Genomic DNA, 22,353 nt, shown 5'->3' on the forward strand with positions numbered 1-22,353 from the left:
TGTTTGTTTGTTTAAGTCTTGGGGGGAAAAAAAAAAAAAAAAAAAAAGAACAAAAGAAAAAGAGGAAAAAAAAACAACTCCTCAGTACTAATTCACCTGAGGCAGAAATATCCCCAGACGGGGAAGAGCTTCCCCTCAAATCACGGCAGAAGTATATAACGGTACGGTACTTACTTTGTGCTCCCGACCCGTTTTGAAACAGCGAAGTGTGTTTGAAAACGGGATCGGAACACATCAATCAGGAACTGTTTTCGTTATCGTCACTCCTTTCTTTTCGTGCCCCGCGTTGAGTTTAAAACGGGCACCCCCTCCCCGAAGGACCCCACAGCCACCGAGCACTTCAGCGGCGCTCCCGGAGCTGCGTATTGCAAGCCGGGGCAGCAATAACCATGTCCTTTTTAGCTTACATCTCTCCTTTTGTTTTTCTTGTTGTGGGGTTTTTTTGTTTTTTTTTTTCCTTTTTCTTGCTTTTTTTCTTGCATTTTTCCCCCTTTCCGTATTACGATCCCAGCCCCATAAGCCGCCTCACTCTGTCGGACCGCTCTCCCGCATCGCTCTCCTGCACTCCCCGACTCTGCATTCAGCAGCGTTATCCCCTAAGTTTCCCCCCTCGGCCCCAGCAGGGCACTCCTTATTATATATATATACATACATATATATATATATATGTATGTATATACTTCTTTTGTTTTTTTGGCGTGTGACTCATTTACATTTTGTCGTGGGGTATTTTTTGTTTGTTCGGTTGGTTGGTTTTGTTTTGTATTTCTTTTCCCGGTTAAATGGTTTACCTCTTCGAACGGGTCCGGTTTCGGCGGCGGGTGGAGGTTGGGCTGAATTTTGAGAGTTCCTCCAAGCGCTGAAGTTTTTGTTCAACTGATGGTGTGCTGCTCTCAGTGTTTTTGGGTTTCTCGGCGAAAGTCGCGGCCGAAAGAAAACTAACGGGGCGGCGGAGTTCGGAGCGGATCATTTCCCTCCGTTCCCATCTGCGAGGTGCGGGAGTGTCCCCGCTTCCACGGGAAGGACAGAAAGACGACAGCAGAAGGGGAAAGCGGGGATCGCCTCTCCGAGAGCGGCCGCTTTCCACGGGTTTCTCTGACCCCAAGGCCAGCCCAGGGCTGACAACTCCAACCCCCCCTCCCCCCTCCCCCCGGACGGAGGGCAAAAACATTCCCCAGAGCCGCAATTCTCCCTCAAATCTCTGTTCCTCGACGTGGGGAGGCGGTGACTTGGAGTGACCCTACGGAGCGGGGCCGGGGCTGCTCCGTGCCATCGGGATGCACCAGCCTTCGGGAGTGCAAAAGCGAAGCGAGCACGGGGCTCGGCCTCGCTGGGACAGCCCCGAGTGGGTGGCCCGGGGGGTGACAGCCTGTGGCCCTCCTGGGGCCACACCAAGGCAGGGCCGTGGCCGGGACCGGGACCGGGCTGATCCCGTTGGAAGCGCCTCCCGTGTCCCCTCTGCCCCTCGCACTCTTCTCTCCGTGGGGGTTTCATACCCTGGGAGAAGAATTGTCGAGTGGGATCGGAGGACAGCAGCGGAGGGGACTGCAGTACAGCAGGACTAGAAGCACTGGGCCCCCGGCACTGTAAAGAGCAATGCGAGGTGTGTCTTTATACTATATATATATATCGCATACTATACATATATACTACATACATATTATAAAACACACAATAAATACATAATGCAATATACGTAATACATAAGTAATAAATAAATACGTGTGCGCATGTGTCATTTGGAAATATATTTATAAATACACTCGTGCACGCAGACGTGTTATATGGGTCCTATATACAGTGTATCTATAATGTGTACGTGGTGCTCCACGCATGGTGCACTCATACATCTCTACGGCTGCACCTACGCTCCTGTATCTCTCTCCCCTTTTTACCCGGTGCCTAAGGAGGCCCAAACGCGAGGTCCCTCATGGAGCAGGATAGGGGCCCCCCGGCACCGCGGGTTCGGGGTCGTAGCAGCCGCCGCCCCCCCCCGCCCCCCCCCCCCCCCCCCCCCCCCCCCCCTCCCTTTCCCCGGCCCGGCCTCCGTCCCGCGGCGGGCGCTGATTGCGGCTCCTTTCTGCCCCTCTCTATTTGGGTGCATGGTAGGGAGGACACGTCACGGGGACGTTGTCCCCTCCCCTCTGGAGGCTCTCCTGGCTCGTCTCAGCCTTTGCTGAAGAATTAAGCGAGGGGTCCGCTGCGGAGCTGCTTCTGCCCCGGAACAACAACAACAAAAAAATTAAAAAAAAATTAAAAAATAAAAGGAAAAAAATAAAAAAGGAAAAAGAAAAAAAAAAAAAAAAGCCGTGAGCGAAAGGGGAAAAACAAACAAACAAACAACGGAGATATCTGAGTTTGGGCCGAGGAGCTCGGAGGACTGACTGCATTTCTGAGGGAGGGGAACTGCCTCCGACCGCACAAACGGTGAGGCCGCGGCTCCATGCGGGAGGGGACGGCACCCGCCATCGCACTGCCCCGGGAAACAGGTCTGGTGTGGGAGCACCGCTGCTGTCTTTCGGCTGCTTAAATACATGAGAAACTAAATAAAAAGGGAAAAGAAAGAAGGGAAGGAAGAAAAAGAAGGAAAGGAAGAAAGAGAAAGAAGGAAAGGGGAAAAAAAAAAAAAAAGGAAGAGGAAAGAAGGAAAGGAAGAAAGAGAGAGAGAAAGAGAGAGAGAAAGAGAGAGAGAGAGAGAGAGAGAGAGAAAGAAAGAAAGAAAGAAAGAAAGAAAGAAAGAAAGAAAGAAAGAAAGAAAGAAAGAAAGAAAGAAAGAAAGAAAGAAAGAAAGAAAGAAAGAAAGAAAGAAAGAAAGAGAAAAAAAAAAAAAAAAAAGAAACTATTTCTGATCCTGCAAATTCTTTTTCTTTAAGAGGAGAAAAGAAAGAAACAGACCCAACCAAACCCACCCCGCGCCTCTGCCAGCGCTCGGACTTGTTTGGAAAGAGACATCGCTCCGGTGGCACCGCTCCCGAGGAGAAAGGACCCTTCTCTCCGACTCCACATGAGCACCGCTTTCAGGATCGGGCACAGCTCCGCGTCCCGGTCAGCCCCGCGCCGCTGAGGCGGCCGCCGGGAAGGAGAGCCCGGAGCGATGCGAGCCGTGGGCTGCGGGGCTCCGCGGCGGCCTCCTCCCTCCGCAGCCGCTCGGACCGCCGCTTAGAGGGGCCCGGACCTCGGGGCCGGAGCTTTCTGCTCTCTGAGAAGCGAGCGGAGAGGTCTCCTCTTTCTCTCTCTCTCTCTCTCTCTTTCTCTCTCTGTTACTAATTTTTTTTTTTTTTTTTTTTTTTTTTAAGCCGAAAATGGTGCCGCCTGCCTAGCTCTGTGATTTCACGCGTGGACTCGTAATATTTCATTCTGATGATTTTTGGATGGGGAAGGACTGAGCGGAGGATATCTCCCTGAGAGCGGGGCGCGGCGTTCGGCGCCCCATAGCGGAGCGGTTCCGGCCCCGTGCGGTTCTGCCGGGCTCGGTCCGAGGCGCGGGGCCGGAGCGGGGCCGTCTCCCCAGCTGGGAGACGGCTCCTCCCGGAGCTTTTGTTTGGTTGATTTGAGTGTTTTGCTTTTTATTTCTTTTTTTTCCCTTTCGTTTTTCCTTTTTTTTTTTTTTTCCCCTTCCCTTTTTATTTATTATTATTATTTTAAATCTGGTTTAATCTGAGGGAGCTCCCTCCCTCTTTTCCTCAACCCCTAACTCCGAGGTCGCAGCCCATGCCCCTCGTCGTTCGGAAGGACCGGGCCTAATATGCCAGTGTCACCTTCGCCTTGCAGTCGTCGCGATGAAGGAAAAATCCAAGAACGCGGCGAAGACAAGGCGGGAAAAAGAAAATGGAGAATTCTACGAACTGGCCAAGCTCCTGCCGCTGCCCTCGGCCATCACCTCGCAGCTGGACAAGGCGTCCATCATCCGTCTCACCACCAGCTATCTAAAGATGCGAGCCGTCTTTCCCGAAGGTAAAGCCCGACAGCAGTCCGCGTCGCCCTCGGGAGGCGAGCAGGGGACATCGGGGGTCCCGGCTCCGGATGCTGGGCGAGGGCTGCGGGGACCGTGCGGGGCCTAAAGGCCGAGCAGTGCGGAGGGAGAGGCTCCGAAGCACTGCGCGGTGCGCACCCGGAGAGGCAGCTCCGATCCCGGGAGCGGCGGGAGCACAAATGCACGCTTTGCTCCGCGCTCCTTCTCCTTTGCTCCGTCCCCTCGATGGCGGCGAGGGCCTGGGGAAAGCCTAGGGCACCCGGTTCGGCTCTTCTCCAAGAGCAGTGGAGACACCAGGGACCAGGGCAAAAAATATATATATGTATATGTATATATATATATATATATATATATACACATGCAACCAAAAAAAACCAAACGCATAGCCAAACGCTATATGGTGAGTGTTCTGTTCTGTTCGAGTTGGAGGCTGAGTGGGAATAAGGCAACGGGAGCTGCCGCCTCCTCCTGGGCCGGGAACAGCGCGCAGGGCCGAGCCGTTCCCCCCGCTGCCCGCGGCTGGAGCCGTGTTGGAGTCCAGGGGCTCTGCTAGCGACCTTGCGTCCGGGGCTGCTTTCGGCCGTCCGATGTGTGGGGCCGAGCTGAGGGGACCTCGAGATGAAGCGCTGAGTGATGTCGGGTGGCGGCTGAGTAAAGGTCTGCTGCTCGCTTTGTCCTTGGTTGTGGAATTGGCAGATTCCGGAGCGGAGGGTCGGCTGCTTTCCTTCCCGTTTTCTATGGAGCTTTATGAAAACGGTTCAGATTTATACTAAATTAAAAAAAAAAAAAAAAAAAAAAAAAAAAAAAAAAAAAAGAAAGAAGGAAAGAGAGATGGGTAAGAGTGAAATCGGGGGGAAAAAAGTATACTATCAACCCGTCAAGCTCTTACCGTTCTGCCCATCGAATTCAGTAATTTCGAGAGCGTGCACTGGCAGCGCTGCAGTTTAGAGCCTTTGTCCCGTGCGGGGACTTTTCCCCGTAAGAAAGCATCGCCGTCATTTCGGGGCAGGGAGCGTGTCCGGAACACTCCGGGTTAGGCGGGCAGGGAGCAGCGCAGGAGCTGCTGCTCCTCGAGAGCAATGGGCAGAAGCCGGGAACAGGTTTATACCCGCAGCTCGACCGTGCTTGGTGTGTCTGTCTGCCTTAAACAGGCCAGGCGTGCGCTTCTGCACACTCTGCTTATTAAGTGCAACGTTTAAATGCGTAGGGTGAATTCCTGATCTTTCATCGTCTTAAGTACGGGTGGAAATACTTTTAAAACCAAAGGCTTGAATCCGGGGATGACAGAGCCGGGGGGGAAGCAGTTCCGCCGGGCTCCGAGCCGGGTGCTGAGCACTCAGAGCCCGGGGACCGCGGGGCAGAGTGGGGGTCCGGGGAGAGGAGGGGGAGGGGGTGCAGCTGCGGTGCGGCTCTCGGGGCGGGCTGTGGCCGCCGGACGGGACACGAAGGCGGCTCTGTTCCAGTTGCCCTTCCCGAGGCTTCCTTCCCTTCTCCAGAACGGTTTCCAGTGAGTTTTACCAGAAGGGGCTGCCAGCAGCGCACCTTAAATTCCGGCTGAGCAAAACGCGAGGAAAGAACCCCTTCGAGCACGCAGGGAGGGCGGGGTAGGCGTATATCCGGGGGAATGGGGCTTGCAATAAAGCGGCTCCCCTCCTTGGCCTTTGCTCCCCCAGGGGTCGCCCCCGAAGGGGCACGGCCGTAGTCCCCCCCACCCCCCACCAAGGCCGCCGCCGGCATTCTGCAGCAGCCCTACGGCATCGCCCCCGAAGGTCTGAGCGGGTTTTGTTTCTCCCAGACGGCCTCTTGTGGGGAGTGGGGGGGGAAGGGGTCCGAGACCCCCACCAGCACGCGTGCTAGGCCCGGGGCAGCCAGACGTATCCGAGGTATTGTCCGGCTATAAAGCCGGCTTCCAGTTCTGTCTAGACTGGATGAGAAAGGACGGAGGGGGGGAGAGCTGTGTTTTTAAAAACCTCCACAGATGGCTTTACCTGCCCCCTTCCAGTTATTTTCTAGGCGTCCTGACGCGCAGTTTAAGCAAAATTTGGGACCCTCACCGAAGTGTCCTGGCCAAGATGGCCTCATAGTTTCTACAGGTCTGTAATGGGGCCAGCCAGGTCCCCCTGCTGCCTCTGGCCGGGGTTTTCCCGAAGATGCGCGATTTTCACCGAGATCTCAAAGGAGCCGCCCGCTCGGGCTCAGGGAAGTGAGAGAGAAAGGAGTTTGACCTCACGGCTCCTTTCACCTCGAAAATGAGAGCTCTAGAAAGCTCGGAGCTTCGTGAGCCCGCATCACACAATTTGCTGTGCGGTTTTACTCTGACCTTCACGTTCCTACGTTCCTGAATTATAGTCCCGGAGACAGCAACCTTACAGCCTCCCCCGTGCTCTGACTTCTGCTGCGCTCTGATTTTTTGCCAAGGCATTTCTGATTATAGGAGAAAAATATACCATGGGACTTCTATCTTGGCTGTCTGCTTATTTGTATCTAAATATGTTTCTAAAAATGAACAAATGAAAGAAAGGCACACGAGGATCCACTGAGCTTACAAGCAGTGCCTTTCTCTCCCATCCACGGCTCTGTCTTCAGTTGTGTCCCCCTATCTCTCCCGGCCCCTAGGCAGTTTCCAAAACTGACGGTAGAACTCTATGACGGATATCCCAACCGAATAGGGATGCACTGCTTAAGAACTGACCGGCAATAAGCTGTGCTCTGTACAACATAATCACAAGGAAGTGACTCCATAGTGGAGCCGAGACCTGTTCCTCATTCTAAGGCAGTAGAAATTATAAGGAGAAAACTGAGCTTTCGGTCTATATAAGTAGCTGTGGAGTATGAGTCTGTGAATGTACACTTTAAGGCTCGTTGCTGCTATTACTCCGAATCTTTGCGTGTGCTCGAGAGAGTTTTGTTAACGGATTAATTAATCGAATTAATTAATCCCAAGACCGAGAATGTTCGCCTATAGCGGCACAGCTCCCGGCGGCGCGGCGGCTCTCCTTCGCACCTGGTGCTCTTAGGGCTTCCCGCTGCTCCGCGGCTGCTCCGGCGCAGGGAGGGGATCCTGGGACATCCGCTGCTGCTGGGGTACAGTTGGAGATAGGCTTGAGCGGGTGTGCCGGAGGGCATTTATTGGGTTTTCTCTTTGAACCGTCGTTTTACTTTTTTCTTATTTTTAAAAAACTTTTAAACGTTTTCATTTTAAACGTTCCGCCGGTTGCGCAGATAGGAGGCTGAAACTCTTCTCGATAGAAGCCAGGCAGCCCCTCTCCTCCTTGCCTGCACTCCCCGCCTCGAGAGCCGCTCGCCCCGAGCATCACACAATCCCGCCGGGGCTCCCCTATCGCTCCGATCCTGGGGACCCGTCCTCATCACGAGAGGGGCAGCCGTCGGGTTTGGAATACGTCTCTGCGGACGTGTTTTAGGGCAAGGGTCAGCTATGTCCTCGCCTAAGCCGGAGCAGACCCTCGAGGTGAGCGGCGAGCTGGCAGATTTCCGCTCCCCGCTCGTTCCCTTTCGCTCTCCCCCGCCTACGCGGTGCTGGAGACAAGTCCCCCAAAGGGAGGCAGAACTGCAAATCCAGGCAGTTGTGGCCGCTCCAGGTTGAAGGATGGCTATTGAATAACAGGAGGGCACCACGCGCTCCGGGGAGCCGGGAAACAGTACGGTAGACACAAAGGAAATGCTCCGAGTTAGAGGGCAATCCGATACTCGCGTAATACATCGCTAAGTAATTCTTGTAGCAGAATCCCAAACAGAAAAGCTACCGGGCTTTCACTACTGTGTGTACGAATTTATATACGTTTGAAGAGCAAAGGTGGGGATTGATCCCAAAGGTTTCCAGATCTTATTACGGTTTAACTCTCCCTCCTACCCAGAAACTGGGGAATGGCACCGAGTGAGAGCCCTAAGTAAACGGCGAGAGGTGTCAAAAGGCGATGTGAGCGTCGGGGAAACTCAGCCCAGGGCTGACAGAGGACAGGGACGAGAAGTCCTGCGTATTCCTGCGCTGGGAGCTGCTCCTACGTTGGGGTTCCCATGCCAGACCTTACCGCGCAGGGTTGCTGCTGTGGGAGCCGGCCACGCGGCCCCGTGCACCGCATCCCTCTGTGACTGTCCCGCCCCGCAGTGCGGCCCTTCCCCCAATGGGACGGGATCCGCGACAGAGACGGGCACGGCTGTCCGAGCTAATGCGTGCCAAAATGGGGCTTTTTAAGCGTTTTCTTCGCGGACACAGGAGAACTTTCCCTGCGCAGCCGTCACAGCGAGCTCCCGTCGCGTAAAGGAGCTTTGTTAGAACGCTCACTTTGTATCGGCAGCGCCTTTGGCCCCGATCCAGCGCAGTGAGTGAAAATGTGCGTTATTTGCTGGCGGGGCAGCGGGAGCGCCGCGGAGTATTGCATCCATATGTATTGCATCCATATGTGTACGGGACGGAGGCTGCACAGCGGCAAACCTGTAGGAAGAGGAGTTAATACGCGGCGCTCCTTCAGCCGAACGTCGGATTTATTCGTTTCGTTTCCACCTCCAAACCGATCTGCTGCTGGATTAGATGACAAAATCATTGGCTTTAAAATAAGCTTAGACGAATGTCAGCCTGATCCCCCCAAACGCGCTTACGTTTGATGCGAGCTCGCGATTGTAACCCCAATTTAAAATCTCAAAGGAAAAAAAAAAAAAAAAAAAAAAAAAAAAGATCTGCGGAAGCGGAGGTTTTAGCCCGGTTTAGAAAAATAACCTCAGAACACGGCGGCGTTTGGCGGTGCGGTGCAGCCCAACCCGCACGGCTCTGAGGGTCGCAGCAACACCTCCCGACCCTCAGTGATGGACATCGAAACGAGGGCACTCCGCGCAGCGCTGGCACTTAGCGCTTCGTCCGCGCACTGCCGCCTGGTGCGGAAGACTGCGAGGTGAACCCGCGGTCCTTTGAAAGTGGAGGGTTCATTTCAGTAGGAAGAAAAAAGAAAAAAAGAAAAAAAGAAAAAAAGAAAAAAAGAAAAAAAGAAAAAAAGAAAAAAAGAAAAAAAGAAAAAAAGAAAAAAAGAAAAAAAGAAAAAAAGAAAAAAAGAAAGAAACGTGGTGTCGAGTGCTTGGACGTTTGGGAATGTACTTCGAACTGCAAATTGGGTAAAGGCGGTAGAAAAGCGCGACTTTTCGTTTGCCTCTTCGAAGTATATTTCCCACACGTGGTCAAACATTGCTTTTAATGAAGGAAAAGGAAAGAAAGGTGTCCATTCCCTACAGCCAGAATAGCATCGCCGCTGGGATACCTCTGGGGCAGCGGGGCAGGAGAAGAGCTGTTCCCCCGGGGCTGACCTTGGCCTCGGGCACTGCCATGAGCCAGCCGGCGGTGGGCAGAGGGCTTCCGATCACCCCGGGATCCCTTTTTCTTCCCTGCCTCGGTGCTTGCCCCGCGGGTGGCGAAGCTCTGCGTCCTCCCCGTCTACTCCCGGGTGGGAGATACCTTCGTCTCTGAGGGAGGGAGAGCGGAGAGGTGCTGCCATCGCCTCCACACCGGTGCCGAGGGGGATGCGGCTCCGGGAGGGCTTCACAAACGCGTTCCAGATTGGAGAACAGGGCAGCGCCTTCCACCCGAGTGCAGCGTCCTCTCCCTTCCTGACGGAGTGCGAGTTTTCTTTCAAAGCACCTGGTCGGTATGAGGCAGCGGGAGGAAAACGCTTAGCCCGGTTTCGAGACTGTACAGCGATTTGCCCCGTTTGCAGCGAGTGAAGGTTGGCTGGACTGAACCTCCACCGCACTCATTTCGCCAGTGTAGAAGGGCTCTGAGGGCATAAGACTTAAGACTCCAAAAAAGAGGCATGACATGGATGCGCCTTCACCTCCGTCTGAGCACTGCTGCCGGCAGCAGCCTGCAGCCATTCCACTGGTTCTCATGTAGGAAATGAAAACAAACAAATAAACAAACAGGCCGAGACGCCCAGAGCATCGCTCCGCTGCGGGTCTGCAGCTCTGCGCAGATCCGCGCTCCGTGAGGGGACGGGAGGAGACCGGAGGGGCTGCGGTTCTCCACAGACTCTCTCCCTGAGGTTCTCTCGCTGTGTGGCTGCCGTATCCCGGCCAAGAGGGCCGCGATGTGGCGGGCGGGGGGCAGCGGGAGTCCCCTTGGCGGCATTTCCACACGCAAAGAGCCATTTCCTTCCCTGCCTGGGGAGAGCGGGCGGGCTGCGGGGAGCTCGGGGCCGGCAGGGGGAGGGAGGGCGGCCGGACTCGTCGCCCCGCTCTGACCATCTCCTCGTTCACCTTCGCAGGTCTGGGAGACGCTTGGGGACAGCCGAGCAGGATAGGGCCCATGGATAACGTGGCCAAGGAGCTCGGATCCCACTTGCTTCAGGTAGCGGATTCATTCCTCGGGGGCGGGAGGCACATCTGGGTTCGATCTGCTGTCAGTAGCACCTGGAAGCACAGCGCTCATGTCCCGCCGATCCGCGCTGCAGTTCTTCTCAATCCTCACTGTGTGGGAGAACTTAAGAAGTCGCAGTGTGTGCCAGCCGGAGGAAAAAAATAATAATAATTACCTTTAGCTCTTTTTCTCTTTTTTCATTTTCTTTTTTTTTTTTTTTAATATGTGAACTTTAATACTGCCAGGATTATTTATTTATTTATTTATTTATTTCCCTCCCCCTGCTTTTAAAGACGTAGTAAACCGTAATCGTTTAACGGCCGGTTTTACGGCTGGAGGTTAATTTCTGGTCATAGAACCGGCGTTGTTTTCACCGTGCGCTCGGGGGGGATATAAAAAGTCAACAGGCGCTCTGTGAGGGGCTCGAACCCCCTCTCCGAGGGGCGGCCGGCTCAGCCTCGGCCCCTCAGGCTCAGGGGGCGGCTGTGCTGTGCGAGGCCGCCTGGATGTGCAGCTCCCACATATTTCTGAATACAGGCAGCAGGTTCACAACCGTCGGTCTGCCTTTAAAACCCTTATCAAGGATAAGGATCGAGGGCAAAAGTCATCGAGGACGAAAATCGCGGCTGGTGCACTTGCTCCTCCGCCAGTTAAATAATATTTGTTCATCGCCTGTTATACTCATTTTACCGTTCACTCATTGGTGAATTACAACTGCTTTAACAGTAGCAGCAAATTTGCTGAAGACTTTTTGAAGGGTCCTTAGACTGAAGCTTAACCAGGGATGTTTCAGCTTGTGCTTTTCTGTAGGGGAAACCTGCTGCACTGTGAGGGGAGGTAGCCACAGGTCCAGTCGGGTGGATCAATTGCAGGATGACAGTGCTTAGCTGAAAAGTGATGGTCAAAGATGCAATAATTTATCTTCCACTGTGATACTGCTATAAAATTTGTGGTCTAAAAAAGGAAAAAATGCGAAAGCAAAGAGTAATCTGGTTTCAATTACATACTGTGGAGTCAATAATCCAGAGAATAATTTGGAATATGTATTTATATATTTTTATAGGGGCAGCAGAGTAGAAGCATGAAGTTCAGGATTTTATTGCTTCCCTTCCGGTTCAATAACTTAAAATATAAATTAAAATTGGTGTCTACTTTACCTACATGCTGCAAAAAGAACTTTATCTTTTCCAATAATGTTCACATGTGTATATTGATCGAGGCTTCCAAAATTGATAGGAGATAGTAGATAGTTTTTGGTTGGGGGAATCAGATACTCTAGAAAAAATGTCTAACTGTGCACAGAAGAATCGAGGGCAAGAATGAAGGCACCCCGCATCAATAGGTCATATGTCCTAATCCTGGCCAGTTATTTTTTCTTGCACAAATGACACACAGCACAGTTAAACTTCAGGTTTTTTCCTCACATAAGTAATATTTAACATCCAGTTAATATTCCCATCGATAAGAATCTGCATAACATATTACCATTAGCTGAGATTCCCAAACTCTGGGCATATAAATTAATGAGCATAAGTGTCTTTCTTCAGGTGTGAGATATTTGAATGCTGTTTTGATTTCTTTTTTTTTTTTTCTAAGTTAACCTAGTTACTTAGCAAACAGTCCCATGTTCAGAAATACATTAATACAAATATAGTCAAAGAAATCTTTGCTATCATTAAATATATTGCAAATAGTGGTAATCTGCATCTGCCAATTACAGCATAAAAAATGGCTCGCATAGTACTAGATTTTCCCCTAAGCACCACATAGCTCAGGATTTGTGCTAAGTACTAAAATAACCAGAATCAACAGGAGAATGTTAACTTAAAGTGAGCAGTAAAGCTCGCATCTGTAGGGGGAATGAATTGGATTTCACAATGTGTGCACATGCCATAGAGTTTGTAGGAACAGCTTCAGATAAAGGTCTCTACTTCTGAACTGTGATGTTTTCGGCTCTTTAAGTTGGATAACAATCTTAATCCAAAAGACTTCAAATACTTCTTTGCCATAAATGGTTTAAACAGAATGCTTTCTTTTTAACCTATGCGTTTCTCTTCTACAGACTTTGGATGGCTTTGTTTTTGTGGTAGCCTCAGATGGCAAAATAATGTACATCTCAGAAACAGCGTCTGTACATCTTGGCTTATCTCAGGTAGGACTGATTTATTTTGCCCATCTATTAAATGTGGATGTTGCATTTGGAATCTAACACGAGTATCTGGCCATACATACAGAAAGTCATCATTTTTTAAGGGTATTTGAAGCTTCAACTTTGTTTTCTGATAAATGGCCCTATTTAAATATTCAGTTTTCCTATACTTACAACCACATCACGACTGTCTTTATATCCTTTCTTGTTCATTGTATTTTACTCCTCATTACCTTTAAGAAGGGTAATAAATAATACGATATTGCAAATTGCAGATATACGCAGAGCTTGAAACCCAAGCCTCTTTGCCTGTGTGGTAATGCTACACGTCTGAAATGAAGTTTAGAATTCAAGGCTATATGTTTTAGATTGTGTGAGATATTGAGACTTGCTATGAAATAGAGAGGAAATCTGATGTGGAACATGAGTTTAATGGTAAACGTTCTTTAGGAAAAAAAAAAAAGAAAAGAAAAGGGGGCAGATTTATGAGTGTTCACATGGAATTCAAGGTAGTTTTTCTTGAGTTTTTCCAGCTCAGTGGTCTTTTCAGTAAAGCGTTTTATATGGTTGTGATAGAACTCATAAAACTCAGTTTACTACTGTTCTGCACAAGAAGTATAAGGGTTTTTTATTGTTGATTTTTTTTTTTTTTTTTGGTTAGAAGGATATTTCTAATTTTTTGCCTTCTTGGGTTAGATGCAAGGGCAAACAGCCTGAATTTATTGAGGAGCGCAAGTTTCCATACATTTGTGTATAAATGTGTTACACAGTTTCATTGGTAGCACCTGACCTAAAGCTTGCTGAAGTCCAATAGAAAAATTCCTAATTAATTTCACTGGGCCCCGGATGAGATTTCCAAGAAACAGAACTGTTTCTTCAGAACTGGTTGCAGCTGGAACACTTCTTAGTTTAAAATAAAATTAAGTGAAAAATTAATAGTAGAGAGAAGAAGAAGAAGGAGATGAAAATGAGAGAGGGAAAGATGTTCTGTTACAGGCAAGGTATTCGGGGAACAAAGAAGGGGATGAGTATGAATACTTTATCTTGGTAGTAATAAATATTTTTGTTTGAAAAATGGTAAAGTTCTCTAGATGTGTTTACAATAGTGGAATTGGAATTAGTAGCTATGAGAAGAAAAAAAACAGAACTCAAAAGATGGATAGAAAAAGCAAATATTTCATCTCATAAACCCCATTTCTAAATACAAAGGGAACTGTGATCACTGTTTTTCTAATCTCCCTTACAAAAAGTAATTTTGAAGATCAGTGTTTTGCATGGATACATTTTTTCTGCCAACTTTAAAAATGCATCCAGGGAACATTCATATTTCAAGCAGTTTTTCAATTGAGCCTATTACAATATAGTATCTGTTGTTTCATATCATTTAATACACATTCAAATTACTTCATATAGTACTTTGTTTTAGAATAGACTTTCTTCCAAATGGCCTCATTTTCTTTTCTGAATCAGCAGCCTTATTAGAAGCTAACATGTAGAAAAGGTCCACAACGTTGCTGACTACTTAAATAGGATTGAATCAGTACAATTGTTCCAAAGGAATGAATGTTACCATCTGCTCTTGCTGGAGTATAGTCTGTTTGATAAGTGCTAACTGATTTAGGTTTTGTCCAGACTTTGTTTGTTTGTTTGTTTGTTCGTTTGTTTAGTGGAATATCAGTTCATTAAATCTAGGAGGTCTCAATATTATCCAGTCATCTGGTGAAATTAAAGACCTGCATGTTGAGTAGATCGGTGGATCAACTTTGCCACACTCAAGGAGAAGGGACTGAAAGCATCATGAAGGCTTTAATTATCTCTAGCCCTTATGATCTTATGGTCCTCTGCACATACCGTGTTCCCCCTGTGTTTCACACATCTCTCTATAAACCCTTCCTGCAAGAGCTGCCAAGGAAAGCTAGAGGATTCAGACATGTTTTTTGAATTCAATTTAATACTCAAAATCTCAAATATTTCACTTTAGCCCAGTAAATTAATGGGCTCTATCCTTGAATTCGTCAGAAAACTATAGATCAGAGAGGACAGAGAGTTATGATACCTAAGGACATGCTTTAGAATCAAATCACTGAGTACTCCAGCAGTTTAACAGCACACAGCTTTTCATTTATAAATCCAAAGGATAATTATATAGACAGTGATTTTTGCTGACTTTTCTGATGTTGTTTTACCCTCTAATCTAATATATTGCTCAATGCTCTGTTTTTCAAGAGACAATTATAAGCAATACTAGGACTAAATCTAGGCTGTTCCTAAATACTAGGATATTAATGCACTAATACTGGGATATTTCTGTACTCTTCTCTGGGCTCTAAATGAGTTCTTGTTCCTACTTCACTGGAAATCATTGGGAGTTTTGCCACCAACAGCAACAAGAATGAGATTGGTCTGTTGGAGCGAATTCTGCAGGTCTCCCTCACCAAGTCATAATCCCACTCTATATTTTCAACAAGTGCTCTCATAGAGTTCCAGCCAATACAAGCTGAGACTAGAGTGATGATGATTGTAGAAAATCTCCTAGAGTTTGTATAGAAAGACCTTTTTATTAAATAATTTGACAATTAACTACTCCACACATCAATTTCCAGTTAAAGTGCAATTTGTTTTAAAATATATATTTAAACTAAGCAAGAAGGCTATTTAAAAACATTATGCAGGATATTCTTGGATACCTACTACAGCAGCCTTTATCTTCTAGTAGATCTTGAGTTTAACTTAAGCAGAAGGAACTTGGAGCTTCTGAGTAACCCTTCACTGGCCAACATAATTAAGAGAGTTCAAAAATGTAAAAACAACATGAAGATTCACTCATTCTGCTTGCAGTGTCAGGGAATCAGAAACAGTGCTGTGGGTTTGGATTTTAATCAGCTTTTCCACTCAACTCTAACAATAAATACTGTAAATATGAATAGTTAGGATCTCTAATTTCATCTAATTTCAATTGGCCTCAGACCATCGTTGAACTGACTTGTTCTAGCTGAGATAGTCAATTTCTTGCCTCTTTTTTATTTACATGGATAACAAATAGATTCCGATTCCCCAAATGCATCTTCCCTTTGCAGTCCAAGGACACAGAATGGAGAATAAAACCCTCTTAGGAAATCATTTTGAAAGTCTGGACCTTATTCCAGCCATTTTCAGGGCCCACGAGGGAGCTGAGCTTATCTTTGACTTTTGAAAATCTTGAAATATTTAACCACAAATATCTGAACTTCTCTAGGAGTTTATTTTACTTTCATCAAATCAGTATATGAAAGGCAAAATATGTAATTATTTGCTCTAGAATCCATCTACTTAGTCCTCTGTGTTTATTATGTATCGTTCCTTGGCAGGAAAAAAATGTGCAGCTGAGTTACACATAAAAAAGCTCTTAGTAGGAAACAGCAATATTTGGTAGTAAGCAGGTATTTACAGATATTAAAAAGCTGCGTCAAGGAAGTTGGTTCAATAAGCCCGAGGCATGGGATTTTAGAAGGTTTATGAATTGAACCATATACTTTTTTTCCCCAGTTTTCAGTGTTTCATTGTAGGCTTTAAAATAGTATGCACATACTATGTGTAGCAGGAGACTGTGGTCAGTTTCAAGATTATGTATACATATTTTGGTTATTTGACTCTTACTTACACCCCGTCTCTTTGCTGACGGCTTTATGTTTCCACTAGTATTTTTACAATGAATTTTGGTTTCAGCATTCTGTGTTCACCCCCTGCTGACTTTGCTGGGCTTGCAAATACCTGTATCAGAGCAGAAAATACTCCTGTGTGCATAATGAGAAATACTAGTCATTAGTTTAACAAAGTGCTTTAGTTTTTGAATTTTAAGCATAAGCCCTGTGATGCAAATTACACTGTTGAGAGAAATGTGACTTTAGGCCCAGTCCTGTGGATCCTGTGAACAAATGTGTGCTTCTGAGAGTGGTCTTTTGGAGTAGGTAGTTACTTTCAGAAAATCAAGAGATATCCATGTGTTATACCTCTAAGAGAGTAGATACATGCCAGTGTGGATATGATTACACTCATAGTAATAGCAGAGATGGCATAAGGTCTTCTGGATTGCAGCAGTTGATTTTGTCAGTCAGGTTGTTTAGTGCTGTATTTGTAAGAAAGTCTTCATATCAAAAGGTATGAAGACCTCTTTCTTCCCCTTCTTTCTTTATCCGTTCCTCCCTTCATCCTGCCCCTTCTTTCTATTTATTTTCCTGTCTCTTTTTCCATCTCTTCTCTCCTTCTTTTCTTTTTTTTTTTTTTTTTTCTCTTCCTTTCTCTCTCTCTTTTTCCTCTTAATCAGTGCAATATTGCTCTGGTTAGAATATAAGGTCAGTGTTGGTGTTTTTGCTTTTGCAGGGAGGGGTTGTTGGAGAGAAGTGGGGAATAGATGGCTAGAAAAAAAGATTAGTTTGCATAGTCTTGGGAAGAGACATTCCATGAATAATGCAGAAAATGGAACTATGAGAAACATTTTCGGAAAAAGATTGCTTTGTGGGGTAGACAACTTCATTTATTCCAAAGAAAAAAGCAACTCACACATCTTAGCAAATCAGTAGGATTGGCTCAGAAGAATAGGCTAAATTACTTCACCTCTCAGCTGTCTCTGATCTTGGGGGCCCAAGGCACATCAGGCCACAGTGAACAATTGGGCAGCCTGACACTAATTTAAAACACAGGCTCAAAGTATTGGTTCACTCCTTAAATCAATTACTGCATCTATCTGGAGACTTTTGTTGGTGAGTTTTATACGTGGCAAACAGAGTTAGCAAAAAGGACGTACGGCACATGCCGCTCATTTTTTTTGTGCAACAGTTATTATGGGTACAACAGTGTGAAAGACAGAAATACATTCCTGTTCAAGCAAAGTACGAGCAAGGAGAGGGAATACAAATATTTAAGAACTCCTAGTCTATTTTCTGTGCATGTTTACTTAAGGCAGCAAAGGCTCAAGCCAGTGCCTGTGAAAATCTTCGGAAGTCCAGTCTGTCTTTTGAATTCGCTGGTTACTGTTCTGAGCTCTGTGTACTACTGTGCGTGGAATGTGGTGGATGATCACTGGAAAAAATAATACAAAAGAAATATGCAAGCCTGACAGTTTGGCTCTGAAGGCTCTGTTGCCACCCGAATGCAGGTGATAGCTTCTGGGAACCTGTGAAATTTTTTTGTTTTGTTTTTTGGATATCTGTCTTTCTGAGAGACATTAATACAGTTTAGAGATTTTATTCAATTTTGTAGCCAACTAGCATTTCTACAGCTGCTCTAGTTTATCACTTTATTTATCATGAGCAGCTCTTACATGTTCAGATCATCACCAGAAATTCCCAGAAATGCCCTATACCATTAGTCACTGCTAAAGAAGGAATTAATTCAGTTTAAGTGGTAAAATTCAGAATGTGGTTTTGATATCTTCAATTTATGCTTTAAAAAAATGGTGTGTAGTTACCTAGATGCATTATACACAGCTCACTGAAGAATGTTTTGGGGATAGGAAAGAAAAGATGGGCGGTAGCACTGCCTCATGTGTTACGTGTCTCTTCACAGGTGGAGCTTACTGGTAATAGCATTTATGAGTATATACATCCTTCCGACCACGATGAGATGACGGCTGTTCTTACTGCTCACCAGCCTCTTCATCCTCACCTCTTACAAGGTACTTGTGTGATCTGTGGTCAAACTACCATCGGAAAATTTAAAAAGGAAAGTAATAATTCTAGGCTGAGTTGTGACAACTTCATATTTATCCGATGTGAGGCTACGTGTGCAAATGGAGGATGAGTATGAACTTGAAATTGTGACCCAGGATTTTGGCTTGTGGCAGTAAAGAAAGTAAGGTATTCTACATTAAGTAATGCTTTCCGTGCTGTGTAGTCCATGCAGTTTTAAGTAGCTATTTAGTTTTTGTCCAGTGGCAATTTCCCCTCTTTTGTTTTTTCACCAGTGCTGACGTTTCAGGAAAGTTGCAATTCTTTTGCTGTGCAAAGCTGCAGGTATATGGTCTCAGAGACAAAAACACACACACACACACACACACACACAAAAAAAAAAAAAAAAAAAAAAAAGAAAGAAAAAAAGAATATGCTAGGCAACTTGGAAATAGGTGGACATTCTTAGTGTTAGAAAAGCAACTTTTAAAGTTGGAATTTGGATGAAAACCCAGAGGTGATACTCTCCATGGTAGGAAGAGAAAAATTTGATTTTGTAAATTACTTACATTTAGAAGTTTTCATTTACAAAGTCATCTCTCCAGGGAAATAATGTTCTCTTGCCTTGGTGTTGGGTCACTGATTCACCAAACCTGTCTACACATCCTGTTCAAGTGCTGCAGATGATTTACCCACACGTATCCATACAGCATGGTGCTAAGTTGGATAGAGTGTCAGAGAAGACAGCAGAACATTTATTATGTGAACGCCAGGATCAGACTGTCCACTCTGGCTGTGCTCAGACACCACACATAAATATTAACATAATCCTTTGTGTATTAAGTTGTTACTTCATTGTTGTTACCAGTACAAAATTAACAAATGTATGATCATCTTCACACCCTCGTCCTCAGTAACTTTGATGTCCCATGGGGCAATTCTTTGAGCTATAAAATATTAGAATGATTTGGCTGCAGTGTGTGCAAAGTGCTGTCATGTATAGTTCATAATTGTTTAATCAACTGAAACTCACTTCTTGCTAGTATTTTTTTTTTTTTTTCTGAGCTTCTTAATACTGTACTCCTAAAGCATGAGGAGCTTTGGCCTTGCACCACAATTCTGTTCAAGAACAGGCAGTTTTTTTTCAATTTTGTTGCAGATGCAGTTTTTGTACTTAGTGATCTCACCACAGTTTTGACTGCTGTGATTCCCTCAGTGCAGAACTGTGCACATTTCATTGCAGGAAAGTTGAATGTGCCTGGGAGCATGCATAGTACTCAGAGTGCTGTAAATGACAGAATCATCACAGCTATCTTTTCTCTTCTTCCTCCATAAGCACATTCTGTAGAGTACTAGTCTTCAAAAACAAACTCTTGGATTCTTCTGATTCTACTTGTTCCTTCACCATTTCATAGTTTTCTCATTTCTCTCTCAGGGATTGTTTAATTATTACTTTTGATGTTAAAAAATGCTCATTTTTTTCCTTGTTTCCTACTTTACTAATGAGCAGAGGGGATGCCTCTAGTTCAAATCCATGACTTTTAATGCAACTGTGTTGGCATCTAGAACGAGTAGTAAGTTATTTTTATACCCACTTTCTTGTCAACTGCAATAGCCTCATGCTTTTGTTTTATATGTATATATTTGAAGAGAGTTTTGCAGATTTAAGATCATGCATAATGGATCTGAGTAAATTTCCATGCCACTTGCAAGCAAGTTTTCAGCTCTTCCTGTTCTCTGTTTAGTGTTATGACTCTGGCTTACCAGAAGTGAGACAGCACACTCACAATGTTCCAGAAGCTTTTTGTTCATTCAGAGCCAGTTATTGCCTGTTTATTGCTCACATTTGGTGGATGTCTTGAGATGCTTGGTTTTGTCTGTTAGCATTTCTTCATTAAAACAATCAGGTCCCTCTTATTTCAGCTACTTACCGTCAAATTACATCTTGAACAAATTCTTCTCACTGTAAAGTGTAATTCAGTTCTGTTGTGGTTTTGTTTGAAAAACATTTTACTCACAGTTGAAACTGCTAATTTCAGTTTATTTACAACTGTTTCAGTCTGAAACTCTGCTGATGATTTGCTCCAGATATGTGCCTCATTCTCTGTAGCTTGCTCTACCCCATTCTACATAAATACTGTATGTTATTAGCATCGAGATCTCAGTTCTCAGTAGAGCTAAGGTAAATGAAAATTCACTTTGAAATGCGATATATTTGCATATGTTTTGTTTGCATAGAATTTTGTGTAGCAAAAACATAAAAACATTGGCATCTTATTTGGAATTCTAGACCTGGAAGACAAATAAAGGAGTTAAGCGGTGTTTTGGTTTCTATAGGGATTATTTTATGCAAATCTTACTTTTCTGTGTCTCTTTCCCATACAAGGCATAGGGTTGGCATACAAAAATGTGCAGAATCCATAGCTAAACCTTTCTAAAATGAACAGTTAGCCAACAATTATTGATAAATGTCCTCCTTCTGACTGTTGTTCCCTTTTCTGCAGTGTGTAAGTTGAATTTCTAGGCATAACTTAAAAATTGCCTTGGCCCACAGAAATCACAGCAGGTTTTGTGTGTATTTTCAGTAAATTCCTGAAACCTATTTAGTAACTGTAGGAAAGAAACATCTTCTGTTTGTATCTACTGAGATACAAATATTTACATAAAATACAGAGTTTTATAAATAACTTAGTACATAGGAAAGCTGAGTGAAAGTAGCTTTTTCTAATAAAAGGGAAACTGACTTTTTAAAGAGGTTGTTTTTTTCTTTTTCTTTTGGTCATTCAGTTTATCTCTTTTGATCTCTTTAAGAGTGTCTGAATCATCCAGCCATGAGCTTTGCTATGTTATAGATCTCTCTAATGTACTATGTATTATTCAGGAGTAAAACCAATGTGGCACTGCAGTCACAGCCATTCGTAATACAGATTTCCATGTAACTTGATTTGCTCAGGATGTATTCTGCTAATTTTCAGATATGTACGCATATTTTTAGTTCAGTTGCTCTTTCTATAGTTGTATCTGGATGAGGTCTGTTAAGATAGAAATAAAATCACAGATGTGAACCTACACTGATATTAAATAACCCAGAGTAGCTGTTTTTTCCCCTCCAGTTTTATGGTCTTTATACATTTTGATGCTTCCCTGTATTTCTTCATTTGCTTTTAGTCTTCTTCATTGTCCTTTGTTAAACTTTTCAAACAATTCCCTCAGCCTTGTAATAAAAAAAAAAAAACACATTAATTTTGGAAGTATAAAGCTTCATACATTTTATCTTTTCAATTTTATAAAACTTATACTTTGTAATGTTTCTTTTGTGTCCAGCAAGGACTGCGTTGAAGCAGAAAGTTTTCACTTTTTTAAAAGAAAGGGAAAGTTCTTCAAGAATCACATTCTTGCAGGAGCTGGACTTCATAGCAATACTGAATGCAATAACATCTGGGAAAATGGAAATCAGTAAACTGACTGTTGTGTCAGCTCTATTCAAATAAGTCCAGCGTGCTATGGACATAAGGCAACTTAGGTAAGGAAAGCTTTTGGGCCAAGAAACTGTAAGGAAGCAGCTAAGAAGAAGAGGACAAGAAGCTCAGTGTGATCTCCTGTAGTGATGCTGTGGCAGAAAGGGTGCTGTAAAATCCATATGCATATAAACAGGGGAGTATTGAACAGGAGTAGAGAGGGTGAAAGGATGACTGACTGCATTCTTCGTATGGTGTATGTGAAGTGGACACTGGATTCTTCTGTACAATTCTGTTGTCCACCTAAAAAAAAAAAAAAAAGACAAATTGGAGAAAGTACAGAAGGGAACCACAAAAATGATTCAAGGACTAGAAAGGTTTATAATGAGGGATGAAAGAACACCATCTGTTTGGTTTATCAAAAAGGAAAATGGGAGGTGACTTGATTATGGTGTATGAGTACTTCCAGGAGAAGAAAGTGCTGGGAAGTAAATAATTGTTCTTAAAGGAAAAAAAAAAAAAAACCAAACATATCAAGGATCAATGCCTGTGAACAGAAGCCACCAAAGCTCAAATTAGAATAATGCATACATTTATAACTAGGGGTTTAAGTAATCACGGGAACAAAGTAGTGAGGGAAGCAATGGTTGATGTCTTCAGATCAAGGACATACGCATTTTATAAAAGATACATTTTAGGCAAACAGAAATTACCGAGCTCAGCACAGGAGTAAGTGACTGAAGTGTAATCAACCACAATGTACAAGTTAG

At 45.1% G+C, this 22,353-nt stretch overlaps 1 protein-coding gene and 1 long non-coding RNA gene across 4 annotated transcripts in view; one reads left to right on the forward strand and one right to left on the reverse strand.

The window, feature by feature from the left end:
* Nucleotides 1–2,147: 2,147 nt before the first annotated feature.
* SIM2 (SIM bHLH transcription factor 2) overlaps nt 2,148–22,353 on the forward strand; it is a 61,250-nt gene continuing 41,044 nt past the window's right edge. Inside the window, exons 1-5 of one of the 2 annotated variants that reach the window (XM_048927199.1) lie at nt 2,148–2,489; nt 2,874–3,954; nt 10,240–10,322; nt 12,394–12,483; nt 18,025–18,133. In XM_048927199.1, coding sequence (XP_048783156.1) covers nt 3,780–3,954; nt 10,240–10,322; nt 12,394–12,483; nt 18,025–18,133 — 457 coding nt within the window. In that variant the 5' untranslated portion in view covers nt 2,148–2,489; nt 2,874–3,779. The remainder of the gene's footprint in view (nt 2,490–2,873; nt 3,955–10,239; nt 10,323–12,393; nt 12,484–18,024; nt 18,134–22,353) is intronic. The other variant, XM_048927208.1, reaches the window with a different exon arrangement.
* LOC125684807 (uncharacterized) overlaps nt 21,345–22,353 on the reverse strand; it is a 28,133-nt gene continuing 27,124 nt past the window's right edge. For both annotated transcript variants that reach the window (XR_007373331.1, XR_007373330.1), the window contains one exon: nt 21,345–21,886. This is a non-coding gene — a long non-coding RNA (uncharacterized LOC125684807). The remainder of the gene's footprint in view (nt 21,887–22,353) is intronic.

The sequence above is a fragment of the Lagopus muta genome, chromosome 1, assembly GCF_023343835.1.
Source record: "Lagopus muta isolate bLagMut1 chromosome 1, bLagMut1 primary, whole genome shotgun sequence".
Taxonomy (NCBI): domain Eukaryota; kingdom Metazoa; phylum Chordata; class Aves; order Galliformes; family Phasianidae; genus Lagopus; species Lagopus muta.